This window comes from Cyprinodon tularosa, unplaced genomic scaffold (genome assembly GCF_016077235.1).
Source record: "Cyprinodon tularosa strain WSP-4 unplaced genomic scaffold, ASM1607723v1 ctg201, whole genome shotgun sequence".
NCBI classification, from domain to species: domain Eukaryota; kingdom Metazoa; phylum Chordata; class Actinopteri; order Cyprinodontiformes; family Cyprinodontidae; genus Cyprinodon; species Cyprinodon tularosa.
In genome coordinates, this window is record NW_024038739.1 from 1,230,654 (window position 1) to 1,254,723 (window position 24,070).

The 24,070-nt window shown below is 38.5% G+C and overlaps 1 protein-coding gene across 2 annotated transcripts; it reads left to right on the forward strand.

The window, feature by feature from the left end:
* The first annotated feature begins 847 nt into the window (after window positions 1-847).
* wbp1lb (WW domain binding protein 1-like b) lies at window positions 848-23,711 on the forward strand. 2 transcript variants are annotated; one of them, XM_038284751.1, is made up of 4 exons: window positions 848-1,108; window positions 10,937-11,039; window positions 15,930-16,091; window positions 22,274-23,711. In XM_038284751.1, the coding sequence occupies exons 1-4, from the start codon at window positions 1,022-1,024 to the stop codon at window positions 23,092-23,094; spliced, it is 1,173 nt and encodes a 390-aa protein (XP_038140679.1). In that variant the 5' UTR covers window positions 848-1,021; the 3' UTR covers window positions 23,095-23,711. The 2 variants fall into 2 exon arrangements, with proteins under 2 accessions (XP_038140679.1, XP_038140680.1); XM_038284752.1 differs by lacking the exon at window positions 848-1,108 and adding an exon at window positions 8,171-8,322.
* Window positions 23,712-24,070: the final 359 nt, after the last annotated feature.

Consider the following 24,070-nt stretch of genomic DNA (forward strand, 5'->3'; position numbering starts at 1 on the left):
AGATATTTGTCTATGTTTTAGTAAAGGCTGTAGGAAATTATAGTTGGTCTTTATTTAGAAAATATGGATGTTGTGGTTGTTAATTTTCCTTTTGGAACATTGTAGATTGACCCTGAGCTTTTGGCGCCGTCCTCTTTTTGCCACCCCCCTGTGTACATTCTCCCTGGCCACCCTTATTAAATTTTTCTAGCTACGCCTCAGGTTATATACGGAAGAGGATTAGGGCCCCTGAAAAAAAAAAAAAAAAAGTTAACTGATTTTTTTTATTTTATTTCAGTATAGTATGAGGAAAAAGTCAGAATTCTGACTTTTTTTCTCAGAATTCTGACTTTAATCTCAGAATTCTGACTTTTTTCTCAGAATTCTGACTTTAATCTCAGAATTCTGACTTTTTTTATTGTCAGAATTCAGTCAGAATTCTGAGAAAAAAGTCAGAATTCTGAGAAAAAAGTCAGAATTCTGACTTTTTTCCCATGTTAAACTGAAATAAAATTTAAAAATCAGTTTACTTTTTTTTTTTTTCAGTGACCCTAATCCTCTTCCGTTGTTATATGACTCATCCGATTACAGTAGTTTTCATTAGATGAGGATGGCGAACATGACGTGAGATAAATATTTATAAAAATGAAACTTAAGCCAAGAGTAACGAGTAACGTTTGTTTAAAAGTGTAAGGAGTAGAAAGTACAGATAGTTGTTTTAAAATGTAAGGAGTTGAAGTCAGAAGTAGGAAGAAATATAAGTGATGAAGTAAAGTATAGATACCTAAAAAGTGTACTTAAGTACAGTAACGAAGTATTTGTACTTTGTTACTTGACGCCTGTGCTATTGTGTAATAGCTGTAGCAGGCAGCAGCACACCAACCAGTTGCTCCAGCGGCTCTCCTTGTTGACATGCAGGAGTAGGAGGAGGCGCATACGGTGTTTCTCAGTGTAAAGCTAGCAGGGTACTAGTTGTGGACATTCGGGGAGCCACTTTGTAACAACACATGCGTGTGTTTTCCCATCACTGCTTCTTGGAGGAATGAGAGGCGTATGTTCGGCTCTTAGGATGGGATTGTTTTTGCACGCTGTCGGCTCTGTCAGCAGCACCGAGTCCCCGGCAGAGAAGGTAAGCTTTAAACACCAGCTTCTCACATAGAGCTGCTAGCCGTAGAAAAAAATAAACTCGAAAGGTTTAACATATTAGCTACTTCTAAACCTGCTACATCATATAAATAACGAGTTGGTTAGTTTAGTTACTCTTTAGGGAGACTAACTACCGCGAGCGGCTGAACTTAACTTAGCAGTGATTCACCAATTGGCTGCTAGCTGTTAGCTTCTACGGCTAACAGCTAGCAAGACTAAAGCTAAGAAGCTACCGCGGCCTTGCTGCTGTTTATAGTTGAGGGTTTTATACTTTGCCAAGTTTAATTAACAACATTAGCAGCTCTCCAACAGGTAAGGTAGCCACAGAACCCCACAGGCTGTATTTTGAGCCGATAAGACACCTGCTAATCCGTGTTTTTTACTAATATATGTAGAGTTTTCATTTAAAGTTTGACAAAACACTGTTAGATTTCGGTTTCATTGTTGACAATCAGGTCATTACCTTTTCTAGCACCAAAAACTGTCATTAACTTTCTATATTTTCTCTTCGTAGTGGTGGAAAAATACAGGTTTCCTGATTATTTTGTTAATATTTACAGGGCTGTCAACTTTTCACCAAACCTTAGGGTGAGATTTATAAATAGTTTGGACATGAAAACCTGTCAGATCAAAATGCTCTGAGGATAGAGGCAGCTATAGGAGGTTTTCAGAGGATTTAACTGAAACAAAGTGTCAGAATGCGAGATTTTTATTGCACAGTAAATATTACTGAGTAACAATAAGTGATCTGCAATTATGTTGATCATTTTTCTCACAATATACATTATTTTCTACTTTCTGGTGATTTTTTAGAGAATTGAAGTAAAGCAGAATGGGCCCTACTAAAATAATTGCGTCTTAAATATACTTTAAACTAAGAATTTCACAACTTTTTTTATTAATTATTCTTTGCAGTTTAAGTAAAATTAACAATGGGAAACTAATATATTAACACTGGATTACTGGCACTAATACAGGAACCAGTGCAATCGAATGCCATGCAAACATCACTGTGTATGAATATTTGGTAAAAAGGCTAAAGATTAAAAAGTTTCATTATGCTGTTAGTTTTTCTTTCAATTGACAAAACAGCTAATTAATTCAGACCCTATAGGAGACTGTATATTTTATAAAAACTCACCATGACACAAAAGAGCATTTCTCTGGATGTTGAGTTGGCAGCCTTGTATTTATATCAACTACTGAACACATTTTGTTATTAACCTGAAAGACCATGAAAGAATATCAGTTTTGTTTTTCTTTCCCTGGACGATTCTAGACTGGTCCATACGATAATGGTAACAAACTTGTCAACAATTGTTCAGATAAGTCCTCTACATCAAATTGTATACTACGCCTCTACACTGCATTTTACTATGAAGATGTGCTCTCCCATTCTGAACATTTATGAAGTGGAAAAACTTGAGCGTGGCATTCTAAAAAATTAGCAGATTAGTTCACAAGAAGTCTGAAACGGTGAGTTCGTTCAGTGGTTGATTGTTTTATGCACCATCGCAATGAAATTACAGGACCCTCATTGTTGCAGGATATAGTCTGCGTTCAGTATTTTGTTTTATAATCTCTCTTTAGTACAGAGAAAACTATGTGGAGGGAAGCTAAACAAGCAGATTTTTAGAGCACCTTTTCCAGATGTGTGTTATGGTTTTAGGAGGAGCTACAGATTGATTGCATCAGCTGAGCTTTTAAATGACCTTGATGGTGATAAAGATCTCTTTATTCCACTGGAGATCGGATTAACAACTAAGTGTTCAATGAAGGACTCCTTGAGCGCTGACTGACTGCCTTATAGTCTTACATGTTGGATCACTTTTAGCGGTGCAGTTGGGATTTGACAAAGAGCTGCAGACTCTTATCTCCAGACGCAGTATCTGACAATCCCCCAGAGATTTGAAGCTCTCAGCAGTTTTTCATTAAGGTTGATTATATTGTGCTTCAGGCATGGTAACCAAACCTGGGTTTTAATCTGTTTGCCAGGATTAAGAGATGAGGAATGTTTGGTTGTTGCATGTGTGGATGGTATGCAGGGGAATCTCATGCAAATTCTGTTCACTATGTGTATTTTTAAGAACTGGTCATTTGTTGCCTTAAAAGTCTAGACACTTTTCAAAAATAGATTGTATTGATCAGCACTTCATTGGGCTTTTCTGAATGATTTTCAATTTTCCTTTAGATGTTTGGATATCTAAGGTTTTTTTTTTTTTTTAAGATTTGCTGTCCTGTGTGATGCAGGCTTAAAAAGCCCCCTTGTTTAAGTTTGATTTATTTTTGTTTTAAAGCGGATCATTGGATATTTTTAATTGACAATCTGTCTGAGATCTTTAAGTGTTTGAGAAAATTTGACAACATTTGAAAACATCTCCAGAAGCACAGTTAAAAAGATTTCGGTCAGTTTTTCTTGGAATTTAGATACTTTAATTTCTTTATTCAAACCATAAAAACTACATTACATTTTTTAGCCTTTCCTCCATGTTGGGTCTTCATTTTTAAACAGTTTCTTACATCTCTGCCTCTTTATTTTTTTATACATGTGCTGTTAGAGCAAGTTGCTAAATTTAAGTTCCCTGCATTTAATAATAATTTTTACGTTGAGTGTTTTCAGTCAGAGCGAAGTGGCAAAGTGGTTGTGCTTTCTTTTTCTTTATTAAGGTCCGTATGACATAATTTCAATATTGATATTGACAAAATAAAAGCCTTAGAAAAACTGTTAAAGTCCACAGCACATGCATGAATAAACCTATAACAATCATTATGCCCAGGGCCGGCGATTGCTATAGGCGAGATAGGCAATTGCCTAGGGCGACAAATGTGTTGGGGGGCGCCCTCTAGCGTCGCCCTTAGGCTTACTTCCCATTAATCATAGAATTAGAAAAAAAAGCGAATTAAACCGGTTATGAAGCGTCCGTCAGTTTGACTTAACCTTACGTATATATAAATAGCAAAATATGAACAAATAAATATACCACCGTTTTTTTTATTTATTTTTTCACATTTAAGAGAAAATCGGAAAAGATTCTGATCACTTTTCAAGCGCCCTCCAACCCGGAAGTCGTGACGTCAGAATGGGAGCGTTCATTGCGATCTACTGCACTAAATGCGATAGCCAAAACGAGAAATCTGAAAGCAAAATTTCGACTTCAACCGAGCGATTCCTACCAGGAGACCATTCTGATGTATCGGAGGAAGAATATTTGTGTCTGGAGCCTCACATGTTCGACCCAGATGTTTCAGATGAAGAGAAGGCAGCGGACGAACAACAGCGATTCGGACAATGAGTGGAGATTGGACGTCAACAGGTGTTATGCCCAAAAGTGCATGCCTGCCGAAATATGCATCCCCAGTCGCGGGAGCGCGCCTCGCTCTGTTGAACTGCATATCGACGAGGAAAACGGATTAAAATATGTTCAATGGAGCTTAGGTTCTTATATTAATGATATAAAAACGTTTAAAAATACCTCTCGTTGGAAAAAAGTTGTGGTTATTTGGCAGATTAATTTACAAAAGTACGGATTTTTTGAACAACATTAAATCCAAAGATTTTGACCAAGGTACGGCTGATTTATTTGTTGTGGTCTCTTGTTATTTACACACAACACTAAACCGTGATAGCCGACTTGAGTTTGGAGTTTGCAAAGGTTTCTCTTAAGTGGAAAATCAAACGCGCATCTACACAGCACAGCGTTCACAGACCAGTTAGATGCATTCGCTGCGCGTCAGAAAGCTATGGTGCATTCAGGAGCATTGGAACATTTCAAACTTACAAGAATGAGGCATAAAACAGAACTGTATTTTACTGAACTGTATTGTATTTTTTTTTTTTTGTTTGTTTATGCATCTCACTGGTCTGTGAACGCTGTGCTGTGCAGATGCGCGTTTGGGCATAACACCTGGAGATTAGATGAATGGTAGGACAAGTTTTTTCTTTTAACAGTTCAAACATTTTTTTTGTATGTTGACATCATTTTTTTCTCAGTATATATGCAGCAGAATTATGTGCTATATTATTAGCTTGAGAATGGGTAGAAGATACTAATATAAATAAAATATTTTGTAGTGATTATCTGCATTGAGTATTCAAAAGGGATGTACAAATAATCATCAAAATGGGCTTGCACTGATGAGCATCAACCAAGAGGTCTCAAATAAAATCTCATTTGATGATACCATCAACGAATTTGCCATTAGGAAGTCCAGACGAGTCAAATTTTTATGCTGCATCAATTTTGAAGGTGAATATAAAAATACCTGAAAACAACTGATAGATAGAACTACAGGAACTTCAAACTTTTAATTTTGTAATGGTATTCATAAAAGCACTTTTGTTTGTAGAGGGTTAATCCTTTCTTTAATCACTAATCAATGTCAGAAATCAGGGTAAATATACCTGATATATTTTATTTAGAGGAAAATTTTGTTTATCTCATTTCTATTTATGTTCAAATGATTTAATTGAACTGGAACAGAAAATTTAATTTAATGTTTATCAATTACTTTTTTATGTAGTCCTTGGTTGAAGAATTTCTTAAATGTATTATTTTTTATTGTTATTTGGTAATTTCTGAAATTGATTTATTTAATATTTGTTTAATGTGTGTTAAATTTGTTAATTGTCTGAAATAAATTCATTCATTGATTCAATCCAGTTTTTTAGTTATACTTTACCTAAGTGTCCTTACAGATGGTTAAAAGTGTTTTTGCACAGTCCTAACTTTGAGTGTGTAATAAATTATTTAAAATAATAAAAAAGAAAAGGTACTGAAACCTATTCTGGTATTTGTCTATGCATCACTCCATGCTAAGTTACATTTTTTTCTGAATGCTTAAACACAACCTTGATTCTTGTAGCACAATTTCTAAAACTATTAATACTTATAGCAAATCCACTCACTGAGTTCACAAAACTAAAAGAACAAACACTGCTTTGCACTCAATTTGCAATTTTGTAACACACACTTTGCACAACTGTAGGCACAATTCACCACACAGCACTCTTTGTGGAACTGTAAACACAACACAATGAAGCACTAAACAGATGCTGAAAACAGTAGTGGTATTTCGCACGGCAAAAGTGAGGAGGGGGGGGGCGCAAAACTCAATCTCGCCTAGGGCAACCAAAGGGCTAGAACCGGCCCTGATTATGCCAAGTTTATAAAAGTCCTTAAATATGCGTTTGTAGAAATATCTGCTTTAAAAAAAAAAAAAACTATAAAAAACAGTCAATCGGAGACAATTGCTATCATCATATATTATGTTGTATATTGAAACATTAGAAATTTGTTTAAATATTTAGATATTTGTTACATCACAGTTATTGAACCAAATTATATTGCAGTTTTTATCTGTATCAAGTTATTGTTCACTCGAGCCTTAAAATGTTAGAAAGAAAAGTTTAGATTCTTAAATAAATATTTTCTCCTATGTATTTGTTTAGGATCCATTTTCTGCATCTTCAGTACGGCGTTAGCTCCATGTCAAGTTTAGCTGAGTGAAATATACAGCAATACTATTTAATCCCCAGCCACAAAAGGTTTTTGATCTTTTGAAGCTAAACTTCTACATGCAAAAGGAAAAATGTTTACGACACTTCTTAAAATGATGACCATAAAAGTATATCAGATTAACTACATTTGGCGTTATGTTTTGATTGTTTAAAATGGAAGCAGTAAATCTCAATTATTATTTTTTGCTAAATTGTTCTGAACAACATAATGGATTACTAAAATATTAAAATATTAACACTCCAACCGATAAATTAAACTGTTCTGATTTGTTTTCTTTTCCCTGGGTGATTCCAGACTGGTCCATATTTTAGCAGGTATATTTGCAGAATAGGTTTATGATTTGTATGCCCAAATAGTCTAATCTTAAAAAGCATTAGCAGATTTAAAATGATCATATAATCATAATGTTTTAGTTGAAAAATTTTTTTGACACTTCTTAAAATGATGACTATAACACTTTTTTAAAACACATTTTAAACATCTTCCTTTATTTTAAAACACAGTATTGATAGTGAAAAGTAACAATATCCACCATAAACAGTGCTGTCATTGCACAGAAGTAGCTGCTCTGTAATATTTAAGCACCCACAGAGCTTTGGGGTAGATTTGGGTTGATTATCTTAAAGATGGTGTCTCTCTTCTGTATTTTTTTTTTTGTATTCTGTTTGTTAAAGATCTAATCCTTGGAGCTACTGTTCAACTGCTGTAAATACATTTTTTTAGGTGTTCCATGTTATTTTAGCTGCAAAGGTCAAGTAAACTACTTCTGCATAGAAGATCTAACGGAGTCGACGCCTTATTGGTCTCCCTTGTGATAAATTTGTCGTGGACAGTTGAAAGCTGTTCCAACAAACACAACATAGACTCTCTGCAGCTTAAAACATTCATCACAATGACAGCATTCAGTCTTACCAGGTATTCTGAGTCACAGCCAACCTTACACGAAGCTCTGTATCAAATCTCTGAGAGCGAGATCAATATATCAAGCTGAATTAGTCAGGAGGCCTGTCGCAAAGCGTAGAGAAAAACATTGTCCTATTTGTCTGATCAGCCCTTTAAAACCAAGCTAGATGCTTATAGGCCGGCGCTGCAGAACCAGCACAGCCTGAAAGCCTCATGTCTCAGAACACCGGGTCAGGAGAACAGCAGATGTTGTTTCAGCACAGAGAGGCAGAGCATCATGTGATCTTTACACCTTTTCACTGAGTACCTGTGTTTGTTTGTTTTTTTAATATATTTTGTGTAAATGGAAACATCTGATGGTTTAAAACGCAGCTGATAGTTTGGTTTGTTCTGACCTGATACGTCATCTACGATTACCCATCATTCCTGTGTTTCTCCTGTCTATTTCTCTCTCTCTTTCTATGTGTGTCTTACACTCGACTCACTCCTTTCACCACCTTGCTATCATGGAGCGATGCAGCCAGGAGCTTGTTTTCAGCTGCTGCCTGGAAATTTCCGTAAAGCAATCCTTGTTCGGTGTTTGGGCTGGACTGCAGTGGGCTGAGGGCGTGGGGGTGTGTGGGAGTGTTTCAGTGGGTAGGGTTGAAGACGGCAGTGGAAAGTAGGCACAGGCAGAGTGGGTATGTTGAAGAGCTTTTTGACTTTTTCTGCAGGATAATGATTCATTAGATAAAGGGGAGCTGTCTGGATCCTGGATTGTCAAAGACGTACAATGGTAATCTATCAAAACGGATGCTTATCTTTATGTATAACCTCTGATTCCTCAGCAGTAAGATAAGTTTTGACAAAGTCTAGAAGGTTTTCTAAGAAAATCCCATCAGTTCCTATGAAATGCTGTTTTGAACAGTACTGTGTATCAGGGCTCTCTGTGTCGTTCTGTCTTGTTCTTTTACTTTTATAGCTCTTCACCCTCTTTGATAGGTATCAGTAACAGGTTCTGTTTGGTTAACTTCTTACCAGGCTGCAAGTTTGCTGTATTGACAATGAAAACAAATAGCAGACAGTTGAAGGGGAAAAGACTGTAGAGAATTTCTGCTGCAAGTGACCTTATTACAGATGACTCCTCAATGTTTTAGATTTAAATTGTCTGTTACTTCTTGGAGATGACGTGAAGGGCTTTTGTGCTGACAGGGATCAAACCTTTCATGGGATTATGGGTTAGGAAAATTGTTGGATCATTAATCAATTTATCGAATAAAACAATGTTAAACCAACAATACCAAAGCTAAGCTTTTAGAATTGGTGAGTCTTTCAATACATGTGGTCTACCGTTTAGTTTTAGGCATTTCCACACCTAGAAAAGGAGCTTCTAACCTTTGACACCAAATTGAGCGTCATTATTTATGCTGGTACTGAAACAAACTTGCAATTAGAACTTAAAATGTGTTTTTTTTTTTTTTTTTTACATATATTTTTGAAAAGGGGTAGATGTTTATACATCTGCAAATTAGTTGATGATTATTTCAATAATCAATTAATCTGATTGTTTCAGCCCTAGACTGATAACCTCCCGATGAAAAAAAATTTAAACATTGCATTAAAATACTTAAAGAAATATTATAGATGCATTTTCTCACCTTTTTGTTTCGCTGATTTGTCTGAACCTCATTGTGTTTCATGCTGCTAAACATGCTATTTTATATCCGTGTACTTCAATATCTTGTATCAGTTTATGTATCTTCATAGGTACTTACTTGAATTAGTTATGAAGATAAGTAACAAGATTTTATTTTGCATCCAATTTGATATTATCTTATAAAGATATTATATTGCACTTTATATCCATGTATTGTTTGTTCTAATCAAAAAAAGAAACACTGGGAAAATTGATCAAACATGGCTAACTTTCAGAAATATTTATAAATCTGAAGTTGGAGCTGCACAATATGTCGAATATGAGTCATTATGAAGACATCAGGGTTTATAATTTATAGGAACAGTGCTTGGTAAGCTATTCACAGTTGTAATGCATGCATATTCTGCATTTTAAATGATATATTTGGCTATTTGGACAGCTTTCGCTGCCTGCTATGGCCACACCTGGTGGATCTTAGTGGCTGAACTGCTTAAGCTCATGAATAGTGGTAAGGACAGTGTGTTGATGGTAAACAAACAGAAGACTGAGGAAAATGGAGGTTAATCATCTGCTGTCTCTGCAATATTAAACAACAATTTCACAAATGTGTGTTTTGTCAATATGCAAAAGCAGGGGCAAAGAATCACCGGTACAGGTGTTGACTGCTGGATGGGTCAATGCCTCGTTTGAAGGGAAAAATCAAATTAGAAAAGAACAAAACTGCATGAGGTCAAACCAAGCAGCACCGTTTTATAATTAGACCTTCACTAAACACTTATTGTGTTTTGAGAAATAAGAAAGCGGGTTGTTTTTTTTCCCCCTTGCTTCTCAAACTGAATCCAATTTTTAATAACATTTACTGGCAGTGTTTTTCTTACATCATTAGTTTATTATGTTAGCAACACAGTTCTTTAAACAAAGGGGAACAGATGACTAAAGGCACAATAATATGTAAAAGGTCAATAATCAATAATTACAATTCCCTTCAATTCAAAAATACTTTAATAATCCCTAATGGGAAGTTCAGTATCATAACTTCTATCAGGTCTGGTCTGATTGTACTCTACTATTTTAAAGGGCTATTCCCTTCATAGCGAGTCAGATACAGGAATAGGACTTATTAATGGGCGCTCATGGGAGCAGCACTTCATGTTTTGCTCGTGCTCGTCCATCCATCCGTTATACTCCTCTAAAGCCTTCTCCTCCCATGAAAGGGATATCTGTGGAACGCCTCGAAGGAATTTTTTCAGCTTTGGCAGAGGCTTTCTCTTAGACTCAAGGATCAACAGATTAGATTTCCCTGGTCAACGGTCTAGGTCGGTGTGACCACACAATTCCTCCTTTTCTGTTAGATGTAGTATTTTAGGAATGCTTGGAGGGAGTTGAATCACTTCTGGTGCAAGATTTCACTCGACTAAGTGATTCTGTTTATTTTTTTTGCCTTTTATCGCCCAGAAATTCTTAAAAATGAAAAACAACGACCTAAAACAGAGTTGAAGTCCATCAGGTTGGATTGTTCAGACAATTTAGGATTCATGAATATGTTACAAATGGAAACAATGGATTGTGATGGAAAATGGAAAATACTGTTAAGGTATGCAGGTGAAGACAATAGCTGAATTTATACCTGAAGTTGGACAAATCTAAAGGAGACTGTGTTGTGCTTCTGTTTTCGATTATTACCTCTATGTGATGTATGCTTTGGTGTGAATGAATCCTGCTTTCAAAATGTTTTGCTGTTCTCATGTTGCAGAGCTTGATCCACTGTGAAGGCGTCAACAACCATAGCTACTTCTGCGAGTACGGACACTGCTGTGGAGAATCCCAGTGCTGCAGCTATTACTATGAGCTCTGGTGTAAGTTTCCAGCTTCTGCTGGGTCTTTCCTTTTTCTCTTTATTCATGATTTCCTTTAAGAAAATGCTATTTTAGAATCATACTTAGTTCTGCTCACATTACATTTTAAAGACTATGAGACAAATTTTTCCTTATTCTAGCCCTTTAATTAGTGGCAACTTTTTTTGCAAACAGCGGTTGCAGTAAAGTCATGCAACAACGGACTCTTCATTAGCAAGCTTTCAAGGGAATGAAAAAACTGAAACCCTGGAGTCAGACATCTACATACTTGGGGTTATAGCAAAGGAACATCGAAATAAAATTGCAAAATTGGTTGAAAATCATCACATTTTTTTTTTTTGGCGGAATGGTTTAGCCCCTGTTGTAGTAAAGTTCATCACTTCACTCCTTTTTGTTCGAAGCTCCTAAGAGCAGTCATTCTACTTTATAAACTTAATTTGAACTCTTTGGAAATCTCAGTCAAAATCCTGGTTAATAGGAGGAAGTTACACAACCTGAAATGCATTGCTTACCTTAGAGATTTAGTTCTCTTCCCAACACTAAACCCCCACAGAGTGATGCCCCTCTGTCCTCCATCCACTGAAAGGTTGTGGTTTGGTGATGAATAACAAATCAGATTATTTATTAGGTTGGGATTTTATGTGCTATTGCATTATTGAAACGATCAGGATATGATTTTTTTGGCTGTCATTCTAGATTTGCAATACTTGTTATGGGTGTTAAGTTTCTGACAAAACCCACCACTAGATGCACATCCATCCATTGAAAAGGGCTTTTTCTGTTATTTTTGCCCCATAGACTAAATGTGATTAAGAAGACTTTTGGTTTTGTTTTCCATTTTTCTTTTGATGTTAGTTTTTTTCTTTTTTTTTTATTGATTGAATGTATGTTGGGTCAACAATTGCACTGAAAAAACATCCTGCTTAGTGCTGAAAATCTCTAAGATGGTCCAGATGATTTGAAACTTTATTAAAGTGAATCGTTTTGTTTTTTATGCTTCGGAGCTGGACTATCATCCACTCTACAAGTAGATCCAAGTTATAGTTTAGTTTTTGTACATTTTGCTTATATTTTTATATTTTTATTTAGAGCTGCTTGTTAAGTAAACTGTAAACTGACAGTAGTGTTTATTTCGATCACTGAATACGTATACATGTGTATTGTTTGTAAATTGAATAAAGTGTTTTATGCTGCTAAATATTGGTGTTCAAAATTGGGTCCTATGGGTCCACTTTAGTTCTTCGTGCAGTCGAAATAAAGGCCCCTTCCTTGGCTGAATGTCAAGCTCAGCCCACCCTTGTTTGAAGGGCAAAATAAGTCAAATATGTTGCATTCTGGTTATCATAACCAGAATGCACATCTCAGCGGACATGTCCTGTTCAACCAACACCTCCTGCCTGGTCAAGAAGGCTCACCAGCGCCTCTTCTTCCTGAGGACACTGAGGAAGAATCAGCTCCCCTCAACCATCCTGGTGAACTTCTATCGCTGTGCAATAAAAGCATCCTGACCAACTGTGTAACAGTGTGGTACGGAAGCTGTTCTGTTGCAGAGCACAAGGCACTGCAGCAGGTGGTAAAAGCCGCATCACTGGAACTTTACTACCCACCATTGAGCACATCCAGGGGAAACGCTGCCTACATCGAGCCCGAAGCATTCTTAAGGACTCATCCCACCCAGCCCACAGACTGTTTGCTCTCCTGCCCTCCGGCAGGCGTTTCAGGTGCCTCCAGACCAGAACCAGCAGACTAAAGAACAGCTTTTTCCCCAGAGCTGTCTCTTTACTGAACTCTAATCCTCACTGATAGACTCTCCTCACACCTACCTCCATTTTGCTATTCTGTTTTTTGCAAGACTGTAATGTTTACCTGCACTCCTGACTGTTACTATTGTAACAACTATTTACATGCATCTTGCACTACTCACCTTGACTGAATATTGATTTGCACTGCTGACTGTTTATTCACAGTACCAATTGTTTACATATATATTTGCAATAACGTACTTTAACTGTGATTTGCAATTACCTTCCACTGCACTTTAATTTAGATAGCTTCTGTCCAAACTTTATTTATTCATTTTATAGTAAATTCCATCTGTATATTATGCTATTGTACATAACTTTAAAAACCCATTTTATAGTAATATCCACTGGTATATCATATTCGGTAAATATCCAGCTGTAAATTTAGTTCATAACACTAGTTATCTATATATTATATTCATCGGACAAATCTATCAGTAAGATTCTGTTTATAATGGTATTCATCTCTATACTTATTCAGTAGAAACTCATGTCCTGTATTTATGGAACCATTATTTATCCTGGACTTGCTGCTGTGGCACTTCTGGTTAGATCAAAACTGCATTTTGTTGCCTTGTATCTATACCTGTGTAATGACAATAAAGTTGAATCTAATCTAATTAAATGATGCACAAACCAGTGTCCTGAGGGGGGCAGCAATGCGCCTGGAGGCAGCCAGCCACCCTGCATAAGAAGATGTCTTTGATCGCGGTATTAACCTAGCTGCTGTTTAACAACGTCCAAAAAAAAAGTGAATAAAAAGAAAGAAGGTTTGGAGTCGCAACAGATTCAACTTTTTGTCTGCTAGGAAGTTTGTTAGTCGTGGCTGTGGGTGTGAACGCAGGGAGGATCCATCACACTCACCTTCTCACTTATCCAATGTATGCCAGCGTTTTGCCATATTTTCTGCACGTCCGGCATACGCTGGTCTAAATTGTCAAGGTGTGACACGGGCATTAGTTCTAGTGATAACACGGACAGCAGCGTTTTAGATCAGCTACAGCTGTCTGGACTTTTGAGGAAAACCTGTGAAGACACTGTTGCAGAAATCGATTCAACTTAAAAGCATGAAGGTGTTTTTCTATATCTTTCTTGGGTTTAAACATCTTACTGAACACTTACCTTCATGCAACCCAATATGCCAAGAATTGATCCCAGGCTCAACTGTCCTTTTGCCTGCTTCATCCCAAACCCTAAATACATGTGGAAATCGGTACACATACCTGGAAGCCACACACACCACTTATCGGAATAAACATGGCAACAATTCTGTCAAAGACTTGGTCAGGATACTTAAGGGAGTTTTATTACAACCGCCAAACTCCTCATTGAATGACATAATTCTCACTGAAGATACTGGCTGAAAAAAATCAGTTGTTTTTTTTTTGTTCTAAAAAGTTTGTATGAAGTCCAAAAGGTTCTGCTGCATTATTGCTTCATGCTGATCATCCTATTGTTTAATAAATCATCATTAAATCATGGTAAATGTCCCCCATAATTATGAGGAACACAGTCGCCATGCAAAAATGAACTGGACTTCATTTTAACAAACATTTTGTGGCAGTCTGCATATTCTCATTGCAGATGAGAAGCTTGTTATAAAATGATCTTCTTTTTTTATCTGTAAAAATGTTTCTTAGTTTAAAAATCAAAGTAAAACTCTCAGAGTCTGATTTCGGTGTTTTCTGCTTCTTGTCTATTCTGCTATGTGGTTCTTTCATCCTTGTAGTAAAATACCTCACATAGTTCAGTGATGACATGTGACAAATCACTTTATTTCCCACAAACTTTAAACAAAATAATTGCTCTCTGCTGCAACTTTAACTGATGTATATTAGGGGTGGAACGGTTCACAAAATCCACGGTTTGGTTCACAGTTTCGTGGTCACGGTTTTCGGTTCGGTATAAGTTGATTGTTACACCGAAAAATAATAAAAATTATAAAAATTAATCAAAAAGATTTTTTTTATGAAATTAATAAAAAATCAAAAAAATTTATGAATTTTAATTATTTTTAATGTTTTGCGGAAACCATGGTTCATTTCCGCGTGTTTTGCTGCTTTGAATTTAATCATCTCGCGCATGCCCTCTACGATCTCCAAGGAACTCAGAGGGGAGCGGACGGGAGCCACAGCAGAGGCTGTAGGCTTTGCTTTGCGCAGGCGGTCTGGAGCGCAGCGGGGCGCTGATGTAGTATGTGGGATTTCGGGGTTAGCATGACATGTGGGTCATGTTGCTGTTAGCATAAACAAAACGTGTTTCACAATGCTTGCACACTGTTGCACTTTTATCCACAACTTTCTTTCCACCGTCATCGTAGGTCACTCTAAATGCAAAGCGGTCCCATACAGCAGACCTATAAAGTGCAGCTGGCGCGTCTTCCAACTCCTGTTCTTTCCCACTCGCCATACCGACACAATTCTCCACAACAACTGATTTTTTTTCTGCTACACCTGGCTAAGCTGCTTCGCTTCTTCTTCTTCTTGTTTACTACTGGTTGTTGGCTTTGGTCGCAGTACGGCCACCTTCTGCTCTGGAGTGTACACGCTTCGCCTATGAGAAAATGGAGCAGCGCATTACCGAACGCAGCACACGCGAATCGAACTGAGACAGTCGAACCGAACGGTTCGGACGGTTTTTATGAACCGTTCCGTCCCTAATGTATATAGTAGGTTTAAAATTTAAGTAGACTGCTGAGTCCCTTTTTTTGTTATGGAGATGATGCTAAGCTAGAGGGATGGAATAATTTTGAACATTTTTGCCAAACTGAGGACTGTGAGAACATTTGTGAAACAGCATTTCTTAATGAAGAGCAAATTCTGTTTAGATAATGAAAATTATCTTCAGAGTAAAATTGATTCTTTGTTACCAGACATATTTATTCATTAGCATCCCTTTATCTGAATCCTTTAATGTCTTTGAAACTGATGACTCTAGTAGGTCACCTGTTGATCTTCTCAACGCTATTATGTTGCTGAGAACAGTATTTTAATTGCCTCCTGTTTTATTTTGAAAATATTAATCAAAATACTAAAATCTAGACTTTTGTACTAAATATGTTTCTGTTTTTACTTTTCCCTTTTCTCAGGGTTTTGGCTGGTTTGGGCAATCATCTTTATTTTGTGCTTCTGTTGCATCTGCCACCATCGCCGCACAAAACACCGAATGCAGCAGCAGCAACGGCAGCACGAGATCAACCTCATCGCTTACCGTGAAGCACACAACTTCCCCTCTGTGCCCTTTTATTTCAGTAAGATCCACCTCCACATGAGATGTCTGCTCTCAATGACAGCTTTTGTTCTAAACTGAAGGCTGAATGAATCCCGGACAGATGCTTTCTCTGTAGTTCCTCTCTGCTCTTTAAGTTCTTTTCAGCTATTTGCCCTTTTATTTAGCTATGTTACTAACTTGATTTAGTTTTCATCCGCCTGGCTTCAACCTCCACCAAAAAACTCTGTCCATGGACTTTGTGTAGTTTTTACTCAGTGGGGAGGTTTAATTTGATATCATTTATAGTCTAATTGAAAAAAAAGGTAATTATGCCACCATGTAGAAACAAACCCTAAAGGTTCAAGATCACAAGCTACTTTTCTTTTTCCTCTTCTTTTATTATCAGTGCATTGATATAGATTACTGTGGGGCTGAAACAACTAATTGGATTAATCATGATCAATCTATTATTGAAATATTCATCTACTAATCGACTAATTGTTAGCTGGAGTATAGACCGTAAACATACCTTTAGCTGACAGAGCAACCTATGTAGAGCAGTAGTTGTATAAAAATGAAAACACATCTATATATATATATATATATAGTATACAAACCTTTTGCATTAAAGATAAAAAAAATATGTTTTTTTGTCAATATGCTCTATCCAGAACTCCTCAAGTGGAAAAGTTAAGTTAAACCTGGTGAAATTTAATACAAAATCATCTTCAAGGAACCTGTTGCAATCCAATTATTAATCAAATAATCAAGAAAAATAATCAACAGATTAATCAATTTGCAAAATATTTGTTAGTTGCAGCCCTAATTTACTTGCCACTTTATTTGGAGCATATTGCTTGTGTAAGGTTGGACTCATTTGCCTTTATGGATGCTTAAAGGTCTAATATTGTACTACATTTGAAAAAGTATATATACATTAACAATGAATCCTCCAGAGCATTTTTTTGCCGTTTCAGCAGGATAATTCCTCTCAGATTAGGCAGACAGCCTGTTCCAATCACAACAAGCTGTTTTGGCTTTCTACGCCCCTTTCCTCCCAAAGGCCGCATCCCAACAAACCCCTATCATGACAACCAATCAGAATTCCTAATGATCTTAGCACGGAATAATACATTAGATAAAGGCCGACCTTAACCAATAGGCTGCTCCAGTCCACTCTGAGCAGATTATATGTGACAAAATTCCAGCAGCAGATTTGACCAGATAACCGCTTATTGCCATTCATTAATGTTGATTAAAAACAATAATACAAATTTTTCAATTCCATCAGAGATATGGATACATCTCAGTCTTTTCATCTCAATACAGAGCACAGAGCATTTCTTTTAAAAATGGAACAATCCCATTTTTCAAAGGGACGACTGAAACTCTAAATGGCTAACAATTTTCAATAAACAAAAAGTACACCAACACATCATAGTTAGCCTGAGTTGCTACGGCCTCTATCTGCTGAAATGCTGCTAACTAATTTAACACAAGCACACAATCAAAATTATTGCAGAAGATTATCCATCTTATAAAAACCACCAGCTTATCAAAACAGCCAAGGACACAAATATGTTTAAAGGCTATCAGGCTAAAGCACTCTGACAGAGTAAAGTTATTTCCAGCTCTTACCTTGAAAGATTTGTAAGGGACAGTTGATATCGATCCACTCTTCAATTAACCCTGTTGTCTTGGCACCCATGTTGTGAAAACAATCCTCTTTGAAATGTTTAGCAAACAGATGTAAAAAAAAAAAACTCACGAGGTTTTGCAGGTAGATTTACAACTAAATTAAAATCCATCCACTGCGTCTTCAGGGGCTCAGATGAAGGCAGTTAAAAAAAAAGACTTTTGTGACCTTGATGCTGCCAGTAACAGAGTACCTGCTGTGCTTAACTCTTAGCTTAGCCATGTTTGTTAAGATGTTTCATGTTGATGAGCAGAGAGATGGCGCCTGCTAGAGGGCGGGCTCAGATGGGCAAGGAGTGTAGCCTGATAAACCAGACTAAATGTGAGATTAAATGTATAATTTAGTCTGACCCAGATGAATGAGACATTGGAAGATTGTTGCTGAGAACAGCCCGTCGTCTTTCAAACTACGTCTGTGCCTATTAGCCAACGCTCTGACCAATGAGCACAACTGACTATGACATAGTAAGCGAGACAGAAAGCTGGTGGGGGAATGTAAACAAACAGCATGTCGTAAAACGGTAAATACATCCTTAAAAATTAGTAAGCGTAGAGCCTCTTCCTGCTCACGTTTCAACAAAAAACCCCAAGTCTAATCCTTCCAAAACTAATTCCAAAGCTAAGTCAATTGACAACTATTCAATAGTTGTCGCCATCTTCCTTGTTTTGCTTTCTCCAGCGCCGCGCAGCTTTGTTGTCACGCCCTCAAAACCCCGCCCACTTTGCATCCAGAAATTCAAAACGCATCTTTGCGTTGTGATTGGCCCACCAGTTCTAGGGCCTGGGACATTGATCGAGGCTAGACCAAACTCGCAGGCAAAAATGATTTTGGCCGTTGGCAGTTGGGGCTAGTTTACTAGGCTACAAAGAGTGTTTATTTCCCTAAATGACATACAGGGCATGCTTTTAAAACTGAGCATTAACTAAGAGGAGGAACAAGGCAGTAAGAGAGGGGAAAGGGTTATTTTTTTTGTCGTCCCCCCCGCATTTGTGAACCTCATATACAGGCTTCAGGACAAATGTGAATATTAGAAAACGTCTATACAGTACATTTGCAAAATATGAGACCTTTAATTCTTGATTCTATATATTTAACACTGTGCCCAAAATACTCCTTGTGAGATTTTGATACATTTTGGCATCACACCATCACATCCAGTTGCTGCATTTTTGTTATGACAATTTAGCCTCTAATGTCCTCTATTAAGTACTCAGGAGAAGATGGGTATGCTGCATCATTATGTGATGCAGCACTGCCAGACCGGCGGCTAGACCCATACGACATTTGACGGGTGCGGTTGCAGAAGTTTAATCAGCCCCTTAAGCCATTTTTATTCACACTACTGCCCTCTACTTGAAACACTTCTTGTTGTTTTTAGACCCAAAGATGCTGAGCATAGAAGTTTCAGAAAGGTTCTGGGATTTTTTTTACCACATCTATAATGCCATAATCTCTTCACTGTTGATTTGGTGTTTGTGTTAACAAGCAAATAATCAAGAAATACACTATATTGCCAAAAGTATTTGCTCACCTGCCTTGACTCACATATGAGCTTAAGTGACATCCCGTTCCTAATCCATAGGATTCAATATGACGTCGGTCCACCCTTTGCAGCTAGAACAGCTTCAACTCTTCTGGGAAGGCTGTCCACAAGGTTTAGGAGTGTGTTTATGGGAATTTTTGACCATTCTTCCAGAAGCGCATTTGTGAGGTCGCACACTGATGTTGGACGAGAAGGCCTGGCTCTCAGTCTCCGCTCTAATTCATCCCAAAGGTGTTCTATCGGGTTGAGGTCAGGACTCTGTGCAGGCCAGTCAAGTTCATCCACACCAGACTCTGTCATCCATGTCTTTATGGACCTTGCTTTGTGCACTGGTGCACAGTCATGTTGGAAGAGGAAGGGGCCAAGCTCCAAACTGTTCCCACAAAGTTGGGAGCATGGAATTGTCCAAAATGTCTTGGTATGCTGAAGCATTCAGAGTTCCTTTCACTGGAACTAAGGGGCCAAGCCCAGCTCCTGAAAAACAACCTCACACCATAATCCCCCCTCCACCAAACTTTACACTTGGCACAATGCAGTCAGACAAGTACCGTTCTCCTGGCAACCGCCAAACCCAGACCCGTCCATCAGATTGCCAGATGGAGAAGCGCGATTCGTCACTCCAGAGAACGCGTCTCCACTGCTCTAGAGTCCAGTGGCGGCGTGCTTTACACCACCGCATCCGACGCTTTGCATTGCACTTGGTGATGTATGGCTTGGATGCAGCTGCTCGCCCATGGAAACCCATTCCATGAAGCTCTCTGCGCACTGTTCTTGAGCTAATCTGAAGGCCACATGAAGTTTGGAGGTCTGTAGTGATTGACTCTGCAGAAAGTTGGCGACCTCTTCGCACTATGCGCGTCAGCATCCGCTGACCCCGCTCCGTCAGTTTACGTGGCCTACCACTTCGTGGCTGAGTTGCTGTCGTTCCCAAACACTTCCATTTTCTTATAATACAGCTGACAGTTGACTGTGGAATATTTAGGAGCGAGGAAATTTCACGACTGGATTTGTTGCACAGGTGGCATCCTATCACAGTTCCACGCTGGAATTCACTGAGCTCCTGAGAGCGACCCATTCTTTCACAAATGTTTGTAAAAACAGTCTGCATGCCTAGGTGCTTGAATTTATACACCTGTGGCCATGGAAGTGATTGGAACACCTGATTCCAATAATTTGGATGGGTGAGCAAATACTTTTGGCAATATAGTGTATGAAGCTGATGTATTTAGCTATTGTGGAAAATGGTGAAATAACATTTATATGTAAATATTAAACAGTGCAACTCTGACTTAGAGCAGAGTTTGTGAGTTTTATGTGGATTGGCTAAAGCCTTTTAATGAAACTTTATTTCTGTTAGCCAAAGCAGTTTTAATCTCTTTCAGTGACATGGTGTTAATTTAGAAGAAATATCAGCTACTTTAAAAAAGAGTTTATGTATTTTCCCCCAGTGGATATATAGGACTTCTGACTCAGGCAGTGGCTAAGATTTAATGTTTGCTCTCAGATTTATCCAGGGCTTCATACGGCAATCGGGACCTTTCGTCGTCGGCATGCCACAGTTTTCAGGAAACGCTGAGCATTGCTTTCTTGGTCCCATGCCAACATTGCAAAACCTGCTCTCCTTGTGCTGCAGCACAGGGGGGGAAAAAAGTCTGAAATTAGTCGGTCATTTTACACCTCCTGTTGCTGTAGGGATAGATTAAAATAATAATCTGGAAACTTCTAAGGTCTGGAGAAAATCTACACGATGTACAAAAATATGCAGAAGTATTTGCTTTTTCTCCTTTGTTGTCCTGTTTTTCTGCTTGAGGTCAGAGTATGATTATCAAACTTATTTTTATTTGGGGTTAAAAAAATACTGATTTAGACCTAATTGGAGTCAGAGCACTTCAAACACATCAAACCAATAAGAGAACATACAGAAAGCCTGGTCTCTGTAAAGATTTATATTTTTCTACCTAAGCAATCAACTAGTTTGTCGTTGGAACAGTGGTTGTGACACAGAATTTGGAAGTTTTTTCCTTGCCTTTTTTGATTCTTTATTATGTGAAACAGATGGCGAAAGACGTGGTCTTCTAAATCAAATAGGATTTAGATTCATTATCTAAATCATAACATTTATATTATCAACAAAAAATGTTAAATTTGAGATTTTTTCCTCTAGGAATGTTCAGGCTATTTCTCCATCAATATGCTGATGAAGATTCTCAGTCATCCAGGTCACAGTCAATCCGGAATAACCGATTCTGAATGACCAATTCTAGATCAATATCTCTTATTTTATTCACTACAGGCGTCGTTTGCTCTGGAGAAACCATAGGGATGTCCGGATGCAACTCATATTTTGCTCACCAAAGCTTAACAGTTGAAGTAACATTAAAAAACAATATTTCAATTTGCAAATTTACCTGAGGAACAGAGCAGAGCCTTTGCATTTTTGGACTTTTGTCCTTTGGCCAAAAAAAAAAGAATTTCTAGTCTTTGGGACCTTCATAAAATATGGCATCGAAATGAAAAGACATTAAAATGAAATATTTAAGCAACACTTCAGGGTGTCAGCCAGGGATTTAAAGATATGAGCATAAATGTCCTTCATAAGAACAATGCCCCTAAAGAAATAAAAAAGTGAGTTTAGGATGAGATAGAAATGTTCACTCTGTGACATTGAAAATTTAAGGTCAGAGTGGTAAAGTGTGGGAGCAAGATGGCCTTCAAAACCAAACCCAGTTACTACCATTCTGTCAGGGGGGAAAAGCAAAAAAATAAAAAAAAATCTAGCAAACCATTGAGAGCCGCTTGTGGAAGGAAACCAAAAACATTCAACCAAAGTAGTTCAGCTTATTCCCTTTGCCTATCCTGCTGACCATAGTCGAGGAACATTTGCTTTAGTTTAATGTACGCAATTAAAGGAAAACTTACTTTATGTAGAAAACCATTTTTTAAACCCTCAAAGCTGATTTTTTTTCTCTCTCTCTCTCTCCAGGGTTTTTGCCAAACTACCTCCTTCCTGACTATGAGGAGGTGGTGAATCGGCCTCCCACCCCTCCTCCTCCTTACACCGCCTTAAATGCAAACCCATCCTCAGCTGCTTCTGTTTCCATGGCTCCGGAGCAGCAGGCGGGACACTGTCCATCCATCCAGGTCTCTCCTCTGCCCCCTGTCTCTGAAGGTCTGTGCAGCAGGCCTGCAATGGAGGAACCACAGCCTCCCACTTTTGACTTGAGAGCGAAGCCTGATAACAAACCTGTCCAAACGGCCCACGAGCCCAGCATAATCCTTCTGTCAGACAGGCTGAATGTGGAGACGCTCACCAGCCAGGAGAAAAAAACTGGAAGTGGGGAGGACTCCTGTAAGGACCCCCTGCTGAAGGACTTCCCCCTGTCAGAGGGCTGCACTGACGACAAAGAACGCCTCCCCAACGGGAGGAGGCGGCGTTTCACCGGGGACTCCGGGATCGAGGTGTGCGTATGCGGCACCCGTGGGGGCAGCGGTTGTGGTGGAGCCGGAGGGGCAGTTCAGGACAATAAGGAACGAGAGAGCCTGCTGGGGCGCAGCGCAGGGAACGGTAACGAGGAAGAGGATGCAGGCGACTTCTGTGACAGTTGTGGTCATCGAGCCTCCCTGAGTTTGGAGGAGGATCAGGCGCCGGGTGGGCCGGAGAGGAGGGCAGGGCATGGGCTGGCAGGAAACCCACAGATTCCTCAGAATGTAAGCAGCGGCTCACTCAGCCCACCTGTGTGCCTTCTCCTCCATACCATCAGCGAACAGGAGGGCCCGGCCCACAGCTCCGACCCGCAGGGCTGAAACCCATTCCTCCCTCACACTGGACAGTAGAACAGTTTGGTGCTGAGCAGCGTTTGAAGCTCCTTCAGATTGTTTATGAAGGAGCTCATCTTAGAACATCCAGATGAGGGAGCAGCAAAATAACTGATCCAAAGATGGAGACACCTTGCTCTGCTCCATACTGCTCCTAGTAGCCTTAAACAGTGTGTTACGGCTATAAGGTTTGTTAAAGATAGGCAGAATTGGCCCCTTTCCCAGCCTGGTGAAAGCTCTCCTTTCTGCAGTCATCCTGATGTTGGGCTAAAAAGGAGTGAACGGTACCCCTGCTTCCATCAGACTTTAACATGCACAGCAGGAACATAAGGGATGCGCAGGAACGTGAGCGTTCCTACGCATCGATACCGTACGGGACACGGAGAGAAGGCTGTCTGTTGTCACACTTCTGAAGTGCTTTTTTTATTTAACCATTATAAACCACTCTGCCTTCTGTTTGTGTCGCTCTGTCAGCCTTGCAATTGATAGAGTAGTTAATGTGCATAAAAAAAAAAACTAAGAACGAATCAAAGTGTGAACACTTCCTGTTTTGCACATTTTCTCAAAGTGAAATATTTTGCAAAATAAAATGAAACCAAATATGATAGGTTTAGTTTCTTCTAATTTAGCCTGGAGTTGCTGTTTGTGTTCAATGTGTTTTCATGGCAAGGTGTTAGGATGAATAGATCTGTTTACCGTAAATTAGGTTTTTGGTAGAAAATGTAACATTTACTTGGTATGCAATCATTTTCCATCTGAATTAGCTGAATGTATGTAGTCGGTGCCTAACTAAATGCAGTGTCATTTTAAAAAACAATGATAAGCTTTTGTGAAACTGACAAGCTCTGGTACAGCAGGTACTGATATGGAGAGCATTAAAGGTATAGTGGAGGGTTTTTGCTAATTTTTGAGAAGCTCCAGAGGGCGTGCACTAGCACATTTCTCCTTGTGCACGCTGTATTTA